This window comes from Apodemus sylvaticus, chromosome 5 (genome assembly GCF_947179515.1).
Source record: "Apodemus sylvaticus chromosome 5, mApoSyl1.1, whole genome shotgun sequence".
Taxonomy (NCBI): domain Eukaryota; kingdom Metazoa; phylum Chordata; class Mammalia; order Rodentia; family Muridae; genus Apodemus; species Apodemus sylvaticus.
The window spans coordinates 5,536,091-5,550,779 of NC_067476.1; the positions used below are offsets into that span (position 1 = coordinate 5,536,091).

Sequence of the window (14,689 nt, forward strand, 5' to 3'; positions counted from 1 at the left end):
ATACAAAAGGTCAAAGGGATACAAATTGGAAAGGAAGAAGTAAAAATATCACTATTTGCAGATGATATGCTATACTTAACTGACTTCAAAAATTTCACCAGAGAACTCTTAAGCCTGATAAACAACTTCAGCAAAGTGGCTGGATATAGATCAACTGAAACAAATCAGTGGACTTCCTCTACTCCTCTATAGGCTGAGAAGGAAATTAGAGAAACAACACCCTTTACAATAGTCACAAACAATATAAAATACCTTGGCATGATTCTAACTTAATAAGTGAAACATCTATATGACAAGAAAGATATCGAAGAAGATCTCAGAAGATGGAAAGATCTCCCATGCTCATGGATTTGCAGGATTAATATAGTTAAAATGGCCATCTCGCTAAAAGCAATCTACAGATTCAATGCAATCCCCATCAAAATCCCAACTCAAGTCTTCATAGAGTTAGAAAGATCAATTCTCAAATTCATCTGGAATAACAAAAAAACCCAGGATATTGAATTTATAAAGTGGGAAAGAGCCTTGAGCACATCGGCAGGGGGAAATTTTTCTGAACAGAATGTGCTCTAAGATCAAGAATTGACAAGTGGGACCTCATAAAATTATAAAGTTTCTGTATAGCAAAGGGCACTATGTCAATAGAACTAAATGACAACCTACCAATTGGGAAAAGATCTTTAAAATATAGGGTACAGAGCCGTCTTAGTAATGGTTTCTATTCCTGCAGAAACATCACGACCAAGAAGCAAGTTGTGGAGGAAAGGGTTCATTCAACTTACAATTTCCACATTGCTGTTGATCACCAAAGGAAGTCATGACTGGAACTCAAGCAGGTCAGGAAGAAGGACCTGATGCAGTTGTCATGGAGGGATGTTTTTTATTGGCTTGCTTCCTCTGGCTTTCTCAGCTTGCTCTCTTATAGAATGCAGGACTACCAGCCCAGGGATGGCACCACCCACAAGGGGCCCTCCCCACTTGATCACTGACTGAGAAAATGCCCCACAGCTGGATCTCATGGAGGCACTTTTCCAACTGAAGCTCCTTTCTCTGTGATAGCTCCAGCCTGTGTCAAGTTGACACACAAAATCATCAGTACTAGAGTAAACAAAGAATTCTCAACTGAGGAATATTGAATGGCCAAGAAACACCTAAAGAAATGTTTGACATCCTTAGTCACCAGGGAAATGCAAATCAAAAGAACCCCAAGATTCTACCTCACTCCAGCCAGAATAGCTAGGATCAAAAACTCAGGTGGCAGCATATGCTGGAGAGGATGTGGAGATAGAGGAACACTCCTTCATTGCTGGTGGGATTGCAAGTTGGTACATCCATTCTGGAAATCAGCCTGGCAGTTCCTCAGAAAATTTGACATAGTGCTACCTGAAGACCCAGCTATATAACTCCTGGGTGTATACCCAGAAGATGCTCCAACATGTAATAAAGACACACATGCTCCACTATGTTCATAGCAGCCTTACTTATAATAGCCAGAAACTGGAAAGAACCCTGATGTCCTTCAACAGAGGAATGGATATAGAAAATGTGGCACTTTTACACAATGGAGTACTACTCAGCCAACAATGAATCCATGAAATTCTTAGGCAAACGGATGGAACTAGAAAATATTATCCTGAGTGAGGTAACCCAATCACAAAAGTCACACATGGCATGATGCACTCACTGATAAGTGGATATTAGCCCAGAAGCTCAGATTACCAAAGATAATAATTCACAGACCACATAAAGCTCAAGAAGAAGGAAGTCAAAAGTATGGGTGCTTTGGTCTTTCTTAGAAAGGGGAACAAAATACCAATGGGAGGAGGTGCAGAGACAAAGTGTGGATCAGAGACTGAAGGAAAGACCATCCAGAGACTGCCCCACCTGGGCATCCATCCTATATACAGTCACCAAACCCAGATGCTATTGTGGATGCCAACACGTGTTTGCTGACAGGAGCCTGGTGTAGCTGTCTCCTGAGAGGCTCTGCCAGTGCCTGACCAATACAGAGCCAACCATTGGACTGAGCACAGCTGCCCCAGTGGAGGAGCTAGGGAAAGGACCCAAGGAACTGAAGGGGTTTGCAGCCCCATAGGAGGAACAACAATATGAACCAGCCAGTACCTCCAGAGCTCCCAGGGACTAAACTACAAATCAGAGTACACGTGGAGGGACCCATGGCTTCAGCTGAATATGTAGCAGAGGATGGCCTTGCTGCACATCAGTGAGAGGAGAGGCCCTTGGACCTGTGAAGGCTTGTTGCCCCAGTGCAGGGCAATGCCAAGCCAGGGAAGCATGGGTGGGTGGATTAGTGAGCAGGGGGATGGGGGATGAGATAGGGGGCTTTCAGAGGAGGAAATGAAGAAAGGGGCTAACATTTGAAATGCAAATAAAGAAAATATCTAATAGAAAAAGAGAAACTTACAGGCTGCTCTGAGTTCGGAGAATAGAAGCTGCCCACCTCTTAGGGTAGAGGGATTAAATTGTGAATTTAAAATTAGAATTGTTTGCTTTTAAGATAGATTTATATTTAGATTCTGCCCAAATCACATGTGAAATTTCCCTTCCAATTCAGAAGTAGATAGGAAATATTAATCATTGATTCCAGAGTAGGGAGTGCAGTGATAATCATTGCCTACTTTGAACAGGTATTAATTATCTACATCTGTGATCAACAGACAGATATTATACAGGTATCAATCATATTTAAATCAGATTTATCATGTTTATATGATAAATCTGATGGGTTAACTATAAGCATTGAGCCTTGTTTTTACCGGGTTACTGAGTATTGTGTTATCAAACTACAAGGATGGTGGATCTATTTGGTTATTGGAATGTGGGACAGAACTGGTGGGACCTCACCAGGACATAGTGTTGTGGCCACCAGTACAGATCCTAGAGTGGGAACATGGTCTGGGAGGGCCGGAGAGTTGGTGGGTTGAGAGAAACAAGAGTGCAGAGAGTCAGTGGCTTCATTTTTTGATATTTCTCTCAACAATTCTGCTGTGCTACCTACTGTAGTGGTGTCAGAAATGTTACAGAAATAACTATTTACCTTCTGACTGGATATAAGTCCTGTGCTACTAGGTGAGACCCGTATCTGGCACTGATATCAGGGTCTAGGTCTAAACAGGTTACAAGCCTATAGAGAACCTAGTGTTATTATTCTGCTAAAAGGACATAGTGTTAAATCGATTCCTAGTCTACTGCTATACCCTTAGATTAGTGCATCTCCTGACCCTCCTCAGAGAAATTTCTTTATGCAGTAGATGCATATTAACAGAGAGATCAAAACTAGTCAAGGTTGAGGGACAGAACTGTAAAAAGACTATGGCATTGTATGATGTGGATGGCAACATGTGAAACTGAGGCCAAGGTGTGCTGAGAAAACATGGTCCTGAAGGGGAAGATTACAGTAGTGACAGATGTACTGATGCCATTCTCTGTATTAGTCACTGATTTGGCAGAAAAATGGATAGAAGAGGTGGAGGTGTTGACAGGCCATTTCTGACAGGTTTCAGTGGAGTTACTATGGAATCCAGGGAAGTTTTCTCCTCCCCCAGGAGAAAAGAATACCTGATTAAAGTTGGTTCATTGCAGGACTCAGAGAAATCCCTACTGTGATTTTTGGGAACTGTACTCATGATGCTAGAATGTTCTGGCAATGATATCCTCTAGAGATAGGTTACTTCCACATAGGCAGGACTGTGCTTGAAATGGAGAGAGGGGTCATAACACTGCCCTGATCTATAGTGGAGGTGCCCATATTTTGTTATCTCTGTGACATGCCTGTGCCTTGAAAGGATGACTCCCATCCCTCACTCCTGTCATGGCCACCAGGTGATCTCTACCTGCCAATAAGCTATACTGGGAACCACATGTCTGGCCTTGGAGGCTCAGGTCTGGCCTTGGAGCCACACACACAAATTATCACACACTTCCCATAACACTCACAAACTGGTGTTGCGATGACAAAGATGCTAGTAAAGGCACCTGGGGTAAAAGAAAGTTCACCCCTGAACTCAGCCTGTCATGGCCTTTGCCCTAAAAGCCACCATGAAGGAGCACCCATCCATCCTACCCACTTCTGCACTCCTCTAAAACAACTGCTAAGGTCCTAGGACAAGGGACAGCATCCTCCTTACTCCGCTTGATCCACACAAACATTCAGAGACACCAGGAGATGATGAAGTTCTTTATGGAGAAGCAGGGAAGAGGGAGGCAGAGGGAAGGGGTGGGCGAATCCAGAAGGGACAGTGGAGAATCTCCTTCTGTGTCCTGTGCTCAGTGGGTCTGCACAGAGTGGAGCAATGCTGTGAGGCAGGCCTGGAACAAGGCATCCCTTGCTGTGGAAAGAAAGAGTCAGTGGAATCAAAACAATCCATGAGAGGAAAATATTGGAACGAGAAGGGCTCTATTCACCAGATCTAGACAGGACAAAGGTCATTCTCCACCACCCCACTCCCACACTGAGTTCTCACAGTTCTCCATGCACGTGTGTGAAGAGGGGACAGGTGACTTTAGGGAAACAGCATGGCAAAAGGAAGACAAGGACGCTGTTGGGCTCAGGTTCTGCTCAACTTGTGCAACTTGCCTTGGGCAATATCTAAACTACTCTGTAGTGCTTTAAGCAATCCATATCATCATGGAGTCAACATGGTGACTGAGGGGAGGGACAGGCAGAGGAGGAAATTCTCTTCTGCAGAGTTTAGCAGGGAATACATGAAGAGGGGCATTCTCCCAGGTGCAAGCCAACTGCAGAGTATCAGCAAGGGCCAAACTGTGAAGTTCAGGAAACGATACCAAAAAATGACACATGAACGAAAGACACAGAGATAGAATATGTTCCAGTACCAGAGACCATACCTGGTACTATCCCCAGGGCTAGAACACAGGGTCTCTAGAAACCCTACTGTCTCTAGGACCAGAATTTCCTCAAGGGTTCCCACAAACTGGTCACTTACCCTAATCGCTTCCCAGAGGGCAGGTTTCTGTCCAACAAAAAGAAAAAATGAAAGGAAAATAGTGATTCAGACACTCAGGGAGTTCAGGTAGAAATTCAAAGCCCCTCCATCAGCCAGGATCTCCCCCACCCCTACAGGACAGAGCGGGATGAGAGGCAGGCCGTTGTCCTGGGCGACTGGCTGCCTTCCATGCATGGGGCCCGGAGAACATGGCAACTTGATTCCTACCGCTCTGGTTGGGGATGAAGATGTTATCAGGGTTGAGGCCTCCAGCTCTTACTGCATTCTGAAAATCTTCCAGGGCCTCCTGGTTGATTTCAGGGTCTCTGCCTATAGGTGAAGGAAGTGGGATTATGGACACAGGTGAGGGAGCTGATAGAGTTTATATCCCAACACAAGAGATTTAGCAACATTAGGGTGAAGAAGGAGACATGGCTGCCCTGTGAAGACTTGACCCAGAGGTGTGCATGTGAGAGAAGAGCCCAGGTGGGAAAGGAAGACCAGCAAACCGTGTGCATCCTTATATAAGATCTGACCTAGGAGACACAGAGGCACTGTTCCTGAGTTCATCCTAGGACAGGTGAGAGCAGTGTGACCAATGTCAGTCTGGGGATAAGTCACCATTGGCTGAGGGACCCAGTCTGTCTCCCTGCTCATTCTGGACAAGCACCCAGCTTAAGGGAGAGCTTAGGAGGCTCTAAGGCCTTCATCTCCAGGAAAACGCACACTGGCCACAGCTGTGAAGGAGGTTGCACATCATATGCTGCCTCCTGTTTCTATACCCATCCTTCTTACAGCTGGAAGACAACAGCAGCAAGGTCCCCTACCCCGAGAGCCCTGTCCCATTTCACAACAATGTGACTCACCCAGGAGTTTTGCCATTCGGATACGATGCTTGAGCATTTTGCCCTCATAGTAGAAGATGTAGTGGTCCTCCACTGCAGATGGGATGATGAAGAGGACATGTGTGCCCATATCTGCAGAGGAACAGGGATGCAAATTCTGAACAAGTCCCTGAACCCTCAACAAGGATCCAAGGGCAGACAGGAGCTGAATCTCTCTCAGTTGCTCAGGGTTCCCCACAACACCCAAAGCGTCGGGTGCAAGGATCCTTCATTTCCATAGAAAGCACACACTTGACAGATGGCCATGTCCCCCGCATGTGTCATACAGAAGGGTCTGCCTCTAGAGCCAAATGCAGCTCATTTCTCACCCCCTCCATGACCTCAGCCATTGACAATGGGTCATCTCTGTATTGTATTGGATATATTTATGTTAGCTTCACACAAGATGGAGTCATCCAAGAGCAAGCTTGTAGAGAATTTTCTTAATTAGTGATTAATGGGGGAGGGCCCAGATGCCTGTGAGCGGGCCACCTCTGTAAGAAGTAGGATAGGCAAGCCTTGAAGAGCAGGCCAACAATCAGCACTCCTCATGGCCTCTGCATCAGCTCCCATCTCCCAGGATTCTTTGAGTTCCTGCCCTGACTTCCTTTCATCAGGAACAGCGATTAGGAAATGTTAACAAAAGAGACCCTCTCCTCAACTTGCTTTTTCTCATGGAGTTGCACGGGAGCAACAGTAACCCTCCCTAAGACAAGAGAGTCAATTCTCTCCTAGGGACAAATCTGCCACATCCACTGCAGAGTTCAATGTCAGGTCTTCCCATCTGTAAGGAAAACTGCCTCCCAGAGGTGATCATAGGTATTGATCATGGTTAATTAAAGGAGGGGATGTTTCTTAGGCCATGGGGCAGCCTGGGATGGCCACACTGGCCTCAAAAGGGACATGAGAGGTTGGGTGCCATCATCACAGGTCAAAGACTCACAGGCTGTGTATTTGCCAGGTTCATCTGTCTTCTTTAGGAGAGTGGTCATCTCCTGGCACCGTCCTGCAATCCTGAAAGACAGAAGGTCTGTGAGACACAGTGCCCTGCCACACACCTCCCCTGCTGACAGCACCCAAACCAAGGCCTGCACTTTCTAAGGTGGCCAAGGGAGTACAGGCTTTACACAGTCCTATATGTTACCAGCAAGCCGCCTGAGTCACATGTCCTGACTCTCACAGCGGCCCCAATTCTGGCTTAGGCCACCACTCTGACAATGTCTTGTCCACTCCCTCAGAGGCCTGGCCTACTTGATCTGTAAATATCATCTCAAGCAAAGCCCTCCCTTCCTAACCTCCATGCTATGTGGCTCTTGTGGCTTCCATCTGTCTCTGGAGCTATATGGAGACCAGCCCCACAATCGCCATCACCTGACTAAAAGAAGTGGCTTCAGTGGCTGGGATTGGGGAAAAGAACAAAGGACAAACTCCAAGATAACTGCCATGTCAGGAACTGCCCAAGGCCAGGTCCCATGGAGACTGGGCAGAGATCTCATGTTGTTCTGGAACTGCTGAGGTGACAGGCCCCACGTGGTGAGATAAGGAACAAAGATAGAAGCCACAGGGATGGGGAGTCACACAGGTGTGAGACCACACAGGTGAGAGTCTACACAGGTGATAGGTCACAGAAGGGAGTGGTCACAGAGGTGACAGAGCACACAGATATGAGGTCACATGGTTGATAGAGCACACTGGTGGGAATAGCCTGGGATTTCAAAACTGTCTATGCAGAGCCTGATAACCTTTCTCCCTGGGTCCTATGCACATTCTTGGTCACTTTGAAACTTGGTCTCTGCCTCTGACCCAAACAGAAATTTACATTGAAGGAAGAACAAAGGCAGACTGTGTGCTCACTTTTGGTCTAAGAGTGAAACCGTTCCCCAAACCTGAGTCCCTGAGAAAGGATCAGAGTTGAAAGTTGGTGGCCTCTTCCAACTGAGATATTTTCTTTGGACCAAAAGCCCTTCCATGGTTCCCTGTAAGCTGAGGCACCAAGTGGTACTGCTGCACACAAAGCATCAGGCACCGGGTGTTCCGGGAGCTGACTAGGGCCCCAGCTTAGTCCCCATGGCTCCTGTGTGGGGAAAGCAAATGCCAGGAAGCTGGTACACACTCACAGGACAGTGAACTTCACTTCCAGGTTGCCTCCTTCCAGGGTCTTGATGTTCATGGGAGTCACAGGCACAGACCCAAGCCTCTTGTCAGGAATCTCCTTGTCCCATGCTGTAGCTTTCAAATACCATGTTCCTGACACCTGGAGAAGGTAGCTGGCTATCAGGACTACGGTACACATGAGGGACTGCCTCTAGTCCACACCCCCACCTCCACCTTGGCCCCCATGCTCTGAACATGTGAAGTGTTTCCAAAGCAATCGTTCTACCAACCCACTGAGTAAGCCAGCAGTACCAGGGCCACATCTGTGTGCTCTCCAACCTTTGCAGGCAAGACACTATCACAGACCCCTGCACTCCCAGAGAACAGTGAAGAATACAGAAGTCCTATCCCCTCCAGCTCTGTGCTCCCAGAACCAGCTAAGCAGACTCCTTGTGCTGTGTCTGACATTGCTTCAGAGTCGGTGTTCAAGCCTGACTCTAAAACAATGTCTCTTTAGATGGAGAAGGAATGGGGTCTCCAACCAGCAACCTCAGCCCCCTATCTGCCATAGAGCCACCTGAAGCCCCTGCCCATCTCAGCCTCACATTCTGAGTCTCATCCACGGTGGGGAAGGCCTGGCCCTGCAGGGCAGCCAGGAGGCTGAGGCCGAAGGTCAGGAGCAGGGCCTTCATCTCCAGAGTCTGTGCTCACGGGTGTGCAGTGGGTCACTTGGCAGACTGAAGATGCTCTTCTGGGGCCTGGCTCAGATGCCCTTTATACTGCTCAGCTCAGCTCGGGGTCCCCAGGGAATTTGGCAAGGTGTGCTCACCAGTCCCTTCCTGGTCATTCATGCTGGCCAGTTCTGCAGTGGAGCAGATAAATGTCATCATTGTTGGAAGCTGTTAGAGAACACCCTTAGCCCAGAAGATGATGGGTCAGGGTTACTGCCCCCAGGATCTGGCTTGCAGATTTCCCCTGGCAGGAAGGTGAGTTAGAGGTGCAGCCACCCATGTCAGGAGCCCCTGAGGGTGAGTACAGTAGACGTGAGCTTCTCCTGTCCACACTGTGTGGTCATCCAGCTGGCAGGCATGCTCCGTGACACAGAGGAGGACACTGGAGCCAGAGAGTCTTGAAGTCCATTCTCAGGGACCTTCCTCAGTCCCAGTGTACGTCACTGAACCTGGCCATTCATCTTGGAAAAAGAGGAGTCTCTGTATATGGGAGCCCTCTGTGTGGCTACCAAAATGTGTGCTGAAACTGTGTCCCCTTCCTCAGCAAGATGTTCACTAGCACCTGCCCATATGGAGAGTGAGGATGGGTCAGACATAGAAAGCAAGCAAGAAGGGCTGTGTGAGCACATGTGCACACAGGCTCTCGTGTACACACAATCTGCAATGGGGCAGAGGCAGAAGTCTGGCCTGGAGAGATGGCTCAGCAGTTAAGGGACCTTGCTGCTCTTGCAGATCACCTAGGTTCCGTTCATAGCACCCATATTGTAGCTCAGAACCACGTGTACCTCCAGGTTCATGGGAACTGATGCTCTTTTCTGGCCCCCACACCGACTCATGCAGGCTAACAGTGGGCCCAAGGCACACAGATTTTTGTCTCTCAAGCCAGAAGTTCAGGGGTCTGTTTCTTCTGGAGTGATGTGTGCTCTCTGCTTGATATAGGAAGGAGGCTGAGAAACACTTTTATAGGACTCTAATTTATCACAGTTTATAATTTACTATCCGTATCTCTACCATCCTCCATATCTCTGTCATAGTCTGGCTAGATGTGTTTTGGCATGTTTGCTCAGGTTTTGACACTTTGGTTGATGTAAACATCTCTAGGTCAATTCCATGCTCTTATGCTCAGCCTGGAATTCTGGATAAATCCATCCTTGAATGAATTGTCGTTGTTGCTATTTGTTTTATTTTGCTTTTCAAATTTTTGTTATTTTAAAGTTCAAGTGCTTCACAGCTGACCAGAACACTGGCACTGATTCTGAAGGCATAGGCACCCATATTGTAGCTCAGAACCACGTGTATCCAGGTTCCTGGCATATGACTCTTTTTCCTGGCCTTTTCCTTCGCTGACATACATATTCTGTATATACTTTTTGCAGAGTCACAGATACACACATAAACCAACAATTAGTGTTAATGAATTTCATAGGCTGGCACAGGTCCCAAGGACATTGTATATAGCCTTTAGGCTGTGAGGACAGGTTTCCTAGTTATCCCTGCTGTGATAAAATCCACAAGAAAGCATCTTGGATTGGAAAGTGGTGTTTTGTTTTGTTGTTGGTTTACACTTCCACATCATTGTGCTCATCACTGAAGGAAGTCAGGGCTAGAGCTCAGCTGTGGCAGGAGCTTGGAGGTGGGAGCTGATACACGGAAAGGTGCTGCTCACTGGCTTATCTCACATAACTGACTTATCCTGCTTTCTACACAACCCAGCACCTCTAGCCCAGATGTAGCCTCACCCCAATGAGTTGGGTGCTTTTTCATAAATTACAAATTAAGACAATGCCCTACAGGCTTGCCTACTGCCTGCTATTTTAGAGGCATTTACTCAGTTGAGTCTTTTCTCTAGTGTCTTTGGCTTGTGTCCTGTTGACATAAAACTAGTTAGCACAACTGACGCCTTGTCAACTTGACACAAACTTATCGCTGTTAAGCCACAACCTTTCCTTTCTTGTTCATCCCCAAGATCATGTTTCAATAAAACATTGCAATTTAAAACATTTAATGAACTTAGACAGTCCCAGTCTTTACATTCTCAAACATGTTAGACTCCACCCTATTTAAAAAAGAAAAATGCGCTGGGCGGTGGTGGCTCACGCCTGTAATCCCAGTACTCTGGGAGGCAGAGGCAGGCACATTTCTGAGTTCGAGGCCAGCCTGGTCTACAGAGTGAGTTCCAGGACAACCAGGGCTACACAGAGAAACCCTGTCTCGAAAGAAAAAAAAAAAGAAAAATTCAAAGTCAAAGATGCTTTTAAAATTCAGCATCAACTGCTGTGGGCTCTTAAAAAATATAAGTTAAATGCTCTCACTTCAAGTAGGAAGAACTAGGGCACAGTTACAATCTGATCAACGTGAAAACAAAACTCCAGTTGTATAAACAACTCAATGTCCAATGTCTGGGATCCACTCATGATCTTCTGGGCTCCTCCAAAGTGGGTCATGTCTTCTGTGCCCACTCTCTGCAGCGTGCACAGTGTGTTTTCTAGGCTCCGTCTGGCTCTACGCTATTGATAACGCTTCTTGGTGGTCATCCCATGGTATCTCCAAAATGGTAGGGTCTTCTGTTGCAGTGGGACTACACTTTCACCAATAGCCTCTCCTAGTGTTTTAGGACTTTACTGCTGTGAACAGACACCATGACCAAGGTAAATCTTATAAGGACAACATTTAATTGGGTCTGGATTCAGTCCATCTCATCAAGACGGGAGCATGGCAGCATCCGGGCAGGCATGGCTCAGGAGGAGCTGAGAGTTTCACCTCTTGTTCCCAAGTCAAACAGAAAATTCCCTTCCAGGAAGCTAGGACACACCTACTCCAAAGTTACGGAGGTATAGCTTTCCCTGAGCCAAACTTGTTCAAACCACTAAACCTGGGTTCTCTTCAGGGACTCCAACCCTGCCACATAGTACCAAGCCTCAGCTGCTCTCTGTGACCCCTTCATGCCTGAAAAAGCAGTATCACCTGGATAACTCTTAGACTACTAAGTTTGGCTCCCAACATGAGGTTCAACCTGGGCAGCCTCTGGACCACAGCCTCTGCGTGCTGGCCTTGAGGAAGTACTTCCCAGAAGACTTTACTTCAATGCTGCTGCTTTGTTCTTAGTCACAGCATATTTTTTCAGCTATACTACAGGTTCTTCACACAAATGTCCTGGTAGAGTCTTTGTTTTCACTCCCTCTGAACTGTCACAAACCAGGCCTCCATTGTCTGCACTGTTTTCCACATTCTTATCTTCCAAATTCCTACAGAACTGCTCACCAGTTCTAGTCCAAAGTACTGACGTCTTTCCATACCCCTCCCAAAAACCCATGGTCAGGTCTGTGACAGCAACATCCCACAATCTTGGTGCTAATTTCTGTCTTAGTTAGGCTTACTATTGTAATGAAACATGGGGATCAAAAGTAACTTGGTTAGGAAAGAGTTTGCTTGGCTTACATGTCATATCTGTTCATCACTGATGGAGTCAGGAGCTGATCCAGAGGCTATGGAAGAGTGCTACTTGCTGCTTTATTCCACGTCTCTTGTTCAACCTGTTTTTCTTTTCACCCCCAGAAGAACATAAATGTAGTCTCCCACTATTCAGAGCATGAAGGTAGATATGCATAGTGTAACCAGTTATATTTTATTATGCTGATGGCCATCACACACATTCACACTCCAAATTCCTAACTATGGTCCTTCACATATCTTCCCAGGGCTGCTGTCCCATGTGACATGACGGCTGAAGGTGAGATCTAGTCTCACCTGATTCAAGTGTCAGGATCCTGTGGTAGATTCTCCAGCTACAAGCTACAAGGTGGCCATTTCTCTACATGAGCCTTGTTCTTGGTCTCTGCTTATATTACTGTCCAATGGGGGTCATGGGGTTCAAGGACTGTTTCCGGTTATCTTCAGTGAGTGATGTTACTAAGTTCTGGTTATCAGATGTAGCCTTGGGTTTGGTGGGGGATCCATATATGTATGTATATATATATAAAACTATGCTCTCACCCACTCCCTCAAATTATGCAGTTGAGTTTTCCAAGGCATAATTGGAGAAATCACAGGGGTCACTTCATCTGGGTAAGGGATAAGATTATCCCTGGGAAAACCACCTTCATGATCATGGCATTTCCCCAATCAGGTAAATATTCGGTCTATTTTTTTCATTTGTTTGTGGGCTAGGCACTCTCCCATTGACAACTAAATAGGAAAATGCCCTACAGACTTGGCTACAGCTGATCTTGTGGAGGCATTTTCTCAATGAGGCTCCCTTCTCTCCAGTGACTCAAGCTTGTGTCAAGTTGACATAAAACTAGCTAGCACAGCAGGGGCCAGTCTCTTGAGGAGTGAAAATAGTATCCCTGACTATAGAAGGGGAGGGGCAGCCCTTCCTGGTAGATCTGTTGGGTGAACTGACTAGTCTTGATAGGCTCTGGGACTGAGACAAGGGAAGAAGGCAGAGACTGGAACAAGCCAGTCTGTGACATGTGACAGAGTGCATGAAGAATTTTCTTCATATGATTTTGAAAGAGCTAGAGAAATGAGGAGTGAGTGGACAAAATCTGTGAGAAGGTGAGTGAGAGAAGAGGAGACCCAGGGTACAGCGCCTTTTGAAGAGAAGTCGAAGCCCACCACAGATTGACATGAAAGACTGGCATGTCTTCAGAGCCCTAAGGCAGACAGTGTGATGCTTGTTGATCAGAGTCCTTCGTCTCTGAACTTGCTGCACTGAGGATACAGACCTAGAACCCCAGGTTCTGCCCTCTCCCACAGACTCCACACTTCCATATGGGCCTATTACACACAAGCAAGGAGTCCATTTCTCACTTGATTTTATAGCATTTACTATAGCCATCTGTCTCTGTGGTGTTGGTTTGTAGGTAACAATGAAGGCAAAGCCAACAGTCACATCAGAATATACCCATCTTTACTATGCAGTCTCAGCTTTCAGGAGCGTTCCCATCATCCCTTGTGGCAGAACACCTGGTATTCAGCCCCACAGATGCTGGGCCTCACTGTACAGCCTCAGGCTTATGGAATGTCATGAAATCGAATGGTCACACTTCTTAGTTCCTGGCAGAACTTACAATGACGTTTGTGCTGGAAGGTGCATCCTTCCTTAATTCTCTTAACCAGCAATGAGAAATGAATTTGAACCCCACAACAAAACAAAGGATAAAGCAATTCTGTTCTACCTACAGGAAACGGTCTAATGTCATTTCTGTAGGAAGCAGGAATCAAAGACTTCTCCTTAGTCATAGGGAAGGAGTTTCAAAGAGGGAAGCAAGTTTAAGTAAGACAATAGAAAAAAAGTTTATCTATCCATGTTATCCTGTTTATTGGAGATCTAGGCATTCTTTTGTTTGTTAGTTTTTTATTTTTATTAGATATTTGCTTTATTTACATTTCAAATGGTATCCCCTTTCTGCATTACCCCTCCAGAAATCCCCACCCCCTTGCTCATTCCCCCTCCCCAATTTACTGACTTGCATTTCCCTATTCTGGAGAATAGCGCCTTCACAGCAACAATGGCCTCTTCTCTCACTAATGTCTGAAATGGTCATCCTCTGCTATATATGAAGCTGGAGTCATGGGTCCCTCCATGTGTACCCTTTGGTTGGTGGTTTAGTCTCTGAGGATACTAGTTGGTACATATTATTGTTCCTCCTGCAGAGCTGCAAACTTCTTCAGCTCCTTGGGTCCTTTCTCTAGCTGCTCCACTGGGGACCCTATGCTCATTCTATTGGATGGCTGTGAGCCATGGGTATTTTGATCCACTTTCCAATAATGATCAAAGTATCCACACTTCGGTCTTCCTTCTTCTTGATTTTCATGTGGTCTGTGAGTTGTATCTTGGGTATTCTGAGCTTTTGGGCTAATATCCACTTATCAGTGGATATTAGTGCATATCATGTGTGTTATTTTGTGATTGGGTTACCTCACTCAGGATGACACTTTCTAGTTCCATCCATTTGCCTAAGAATTTCATGAATTCATTGTTTTTAATAGTTGAATAATAGTACACCAT

General features: G+C 46.2%; 1 protein-coding gene and 1 non-coding gene across 2 annotated transcripts; both read right to left on the bottom strand.

Annotated features, from left to right (window-relative positions):
- Positions 1-4,968: 4,968 nt before the first annotated feature.
- On the bottom strand, positions 4,969-8,637 carry LOC127684100 (von Ebner gland protein 1-like). The gene is made up of 6 exons (XM_052181072.1): positions 8,551-8,637; positions 7,969-8,105; positions 6,795-6,865; positions 5,834-5,944; positions 5,196-5,297; positions 4,969-4,994 (listed from the first exon to the last, which is right to left on the bottom strand). Exons 1-6 carry the CDS (start codon positions 8,635-8,637, stop codon positions 4,969-4,971), a joined length of 534 nt encoding a protein of 177 aa, XP_052037032.1.
- A 4,009-nt stretch (positions 8,638-12,646) lies between these two features.
- LOC127686579 (U1 spliceosomal RNA) lies at positions 12,647-12,810 on the bottom strand. The gene has a single exon (XR_007978186.1). It is a non-coding gene; the product is annotated as a U1 spliceosomal RNA (small nuclear RNA).
- Between the last annotated feature and the right edge of the window lie 1,879 nt (positions 12,811-14,689).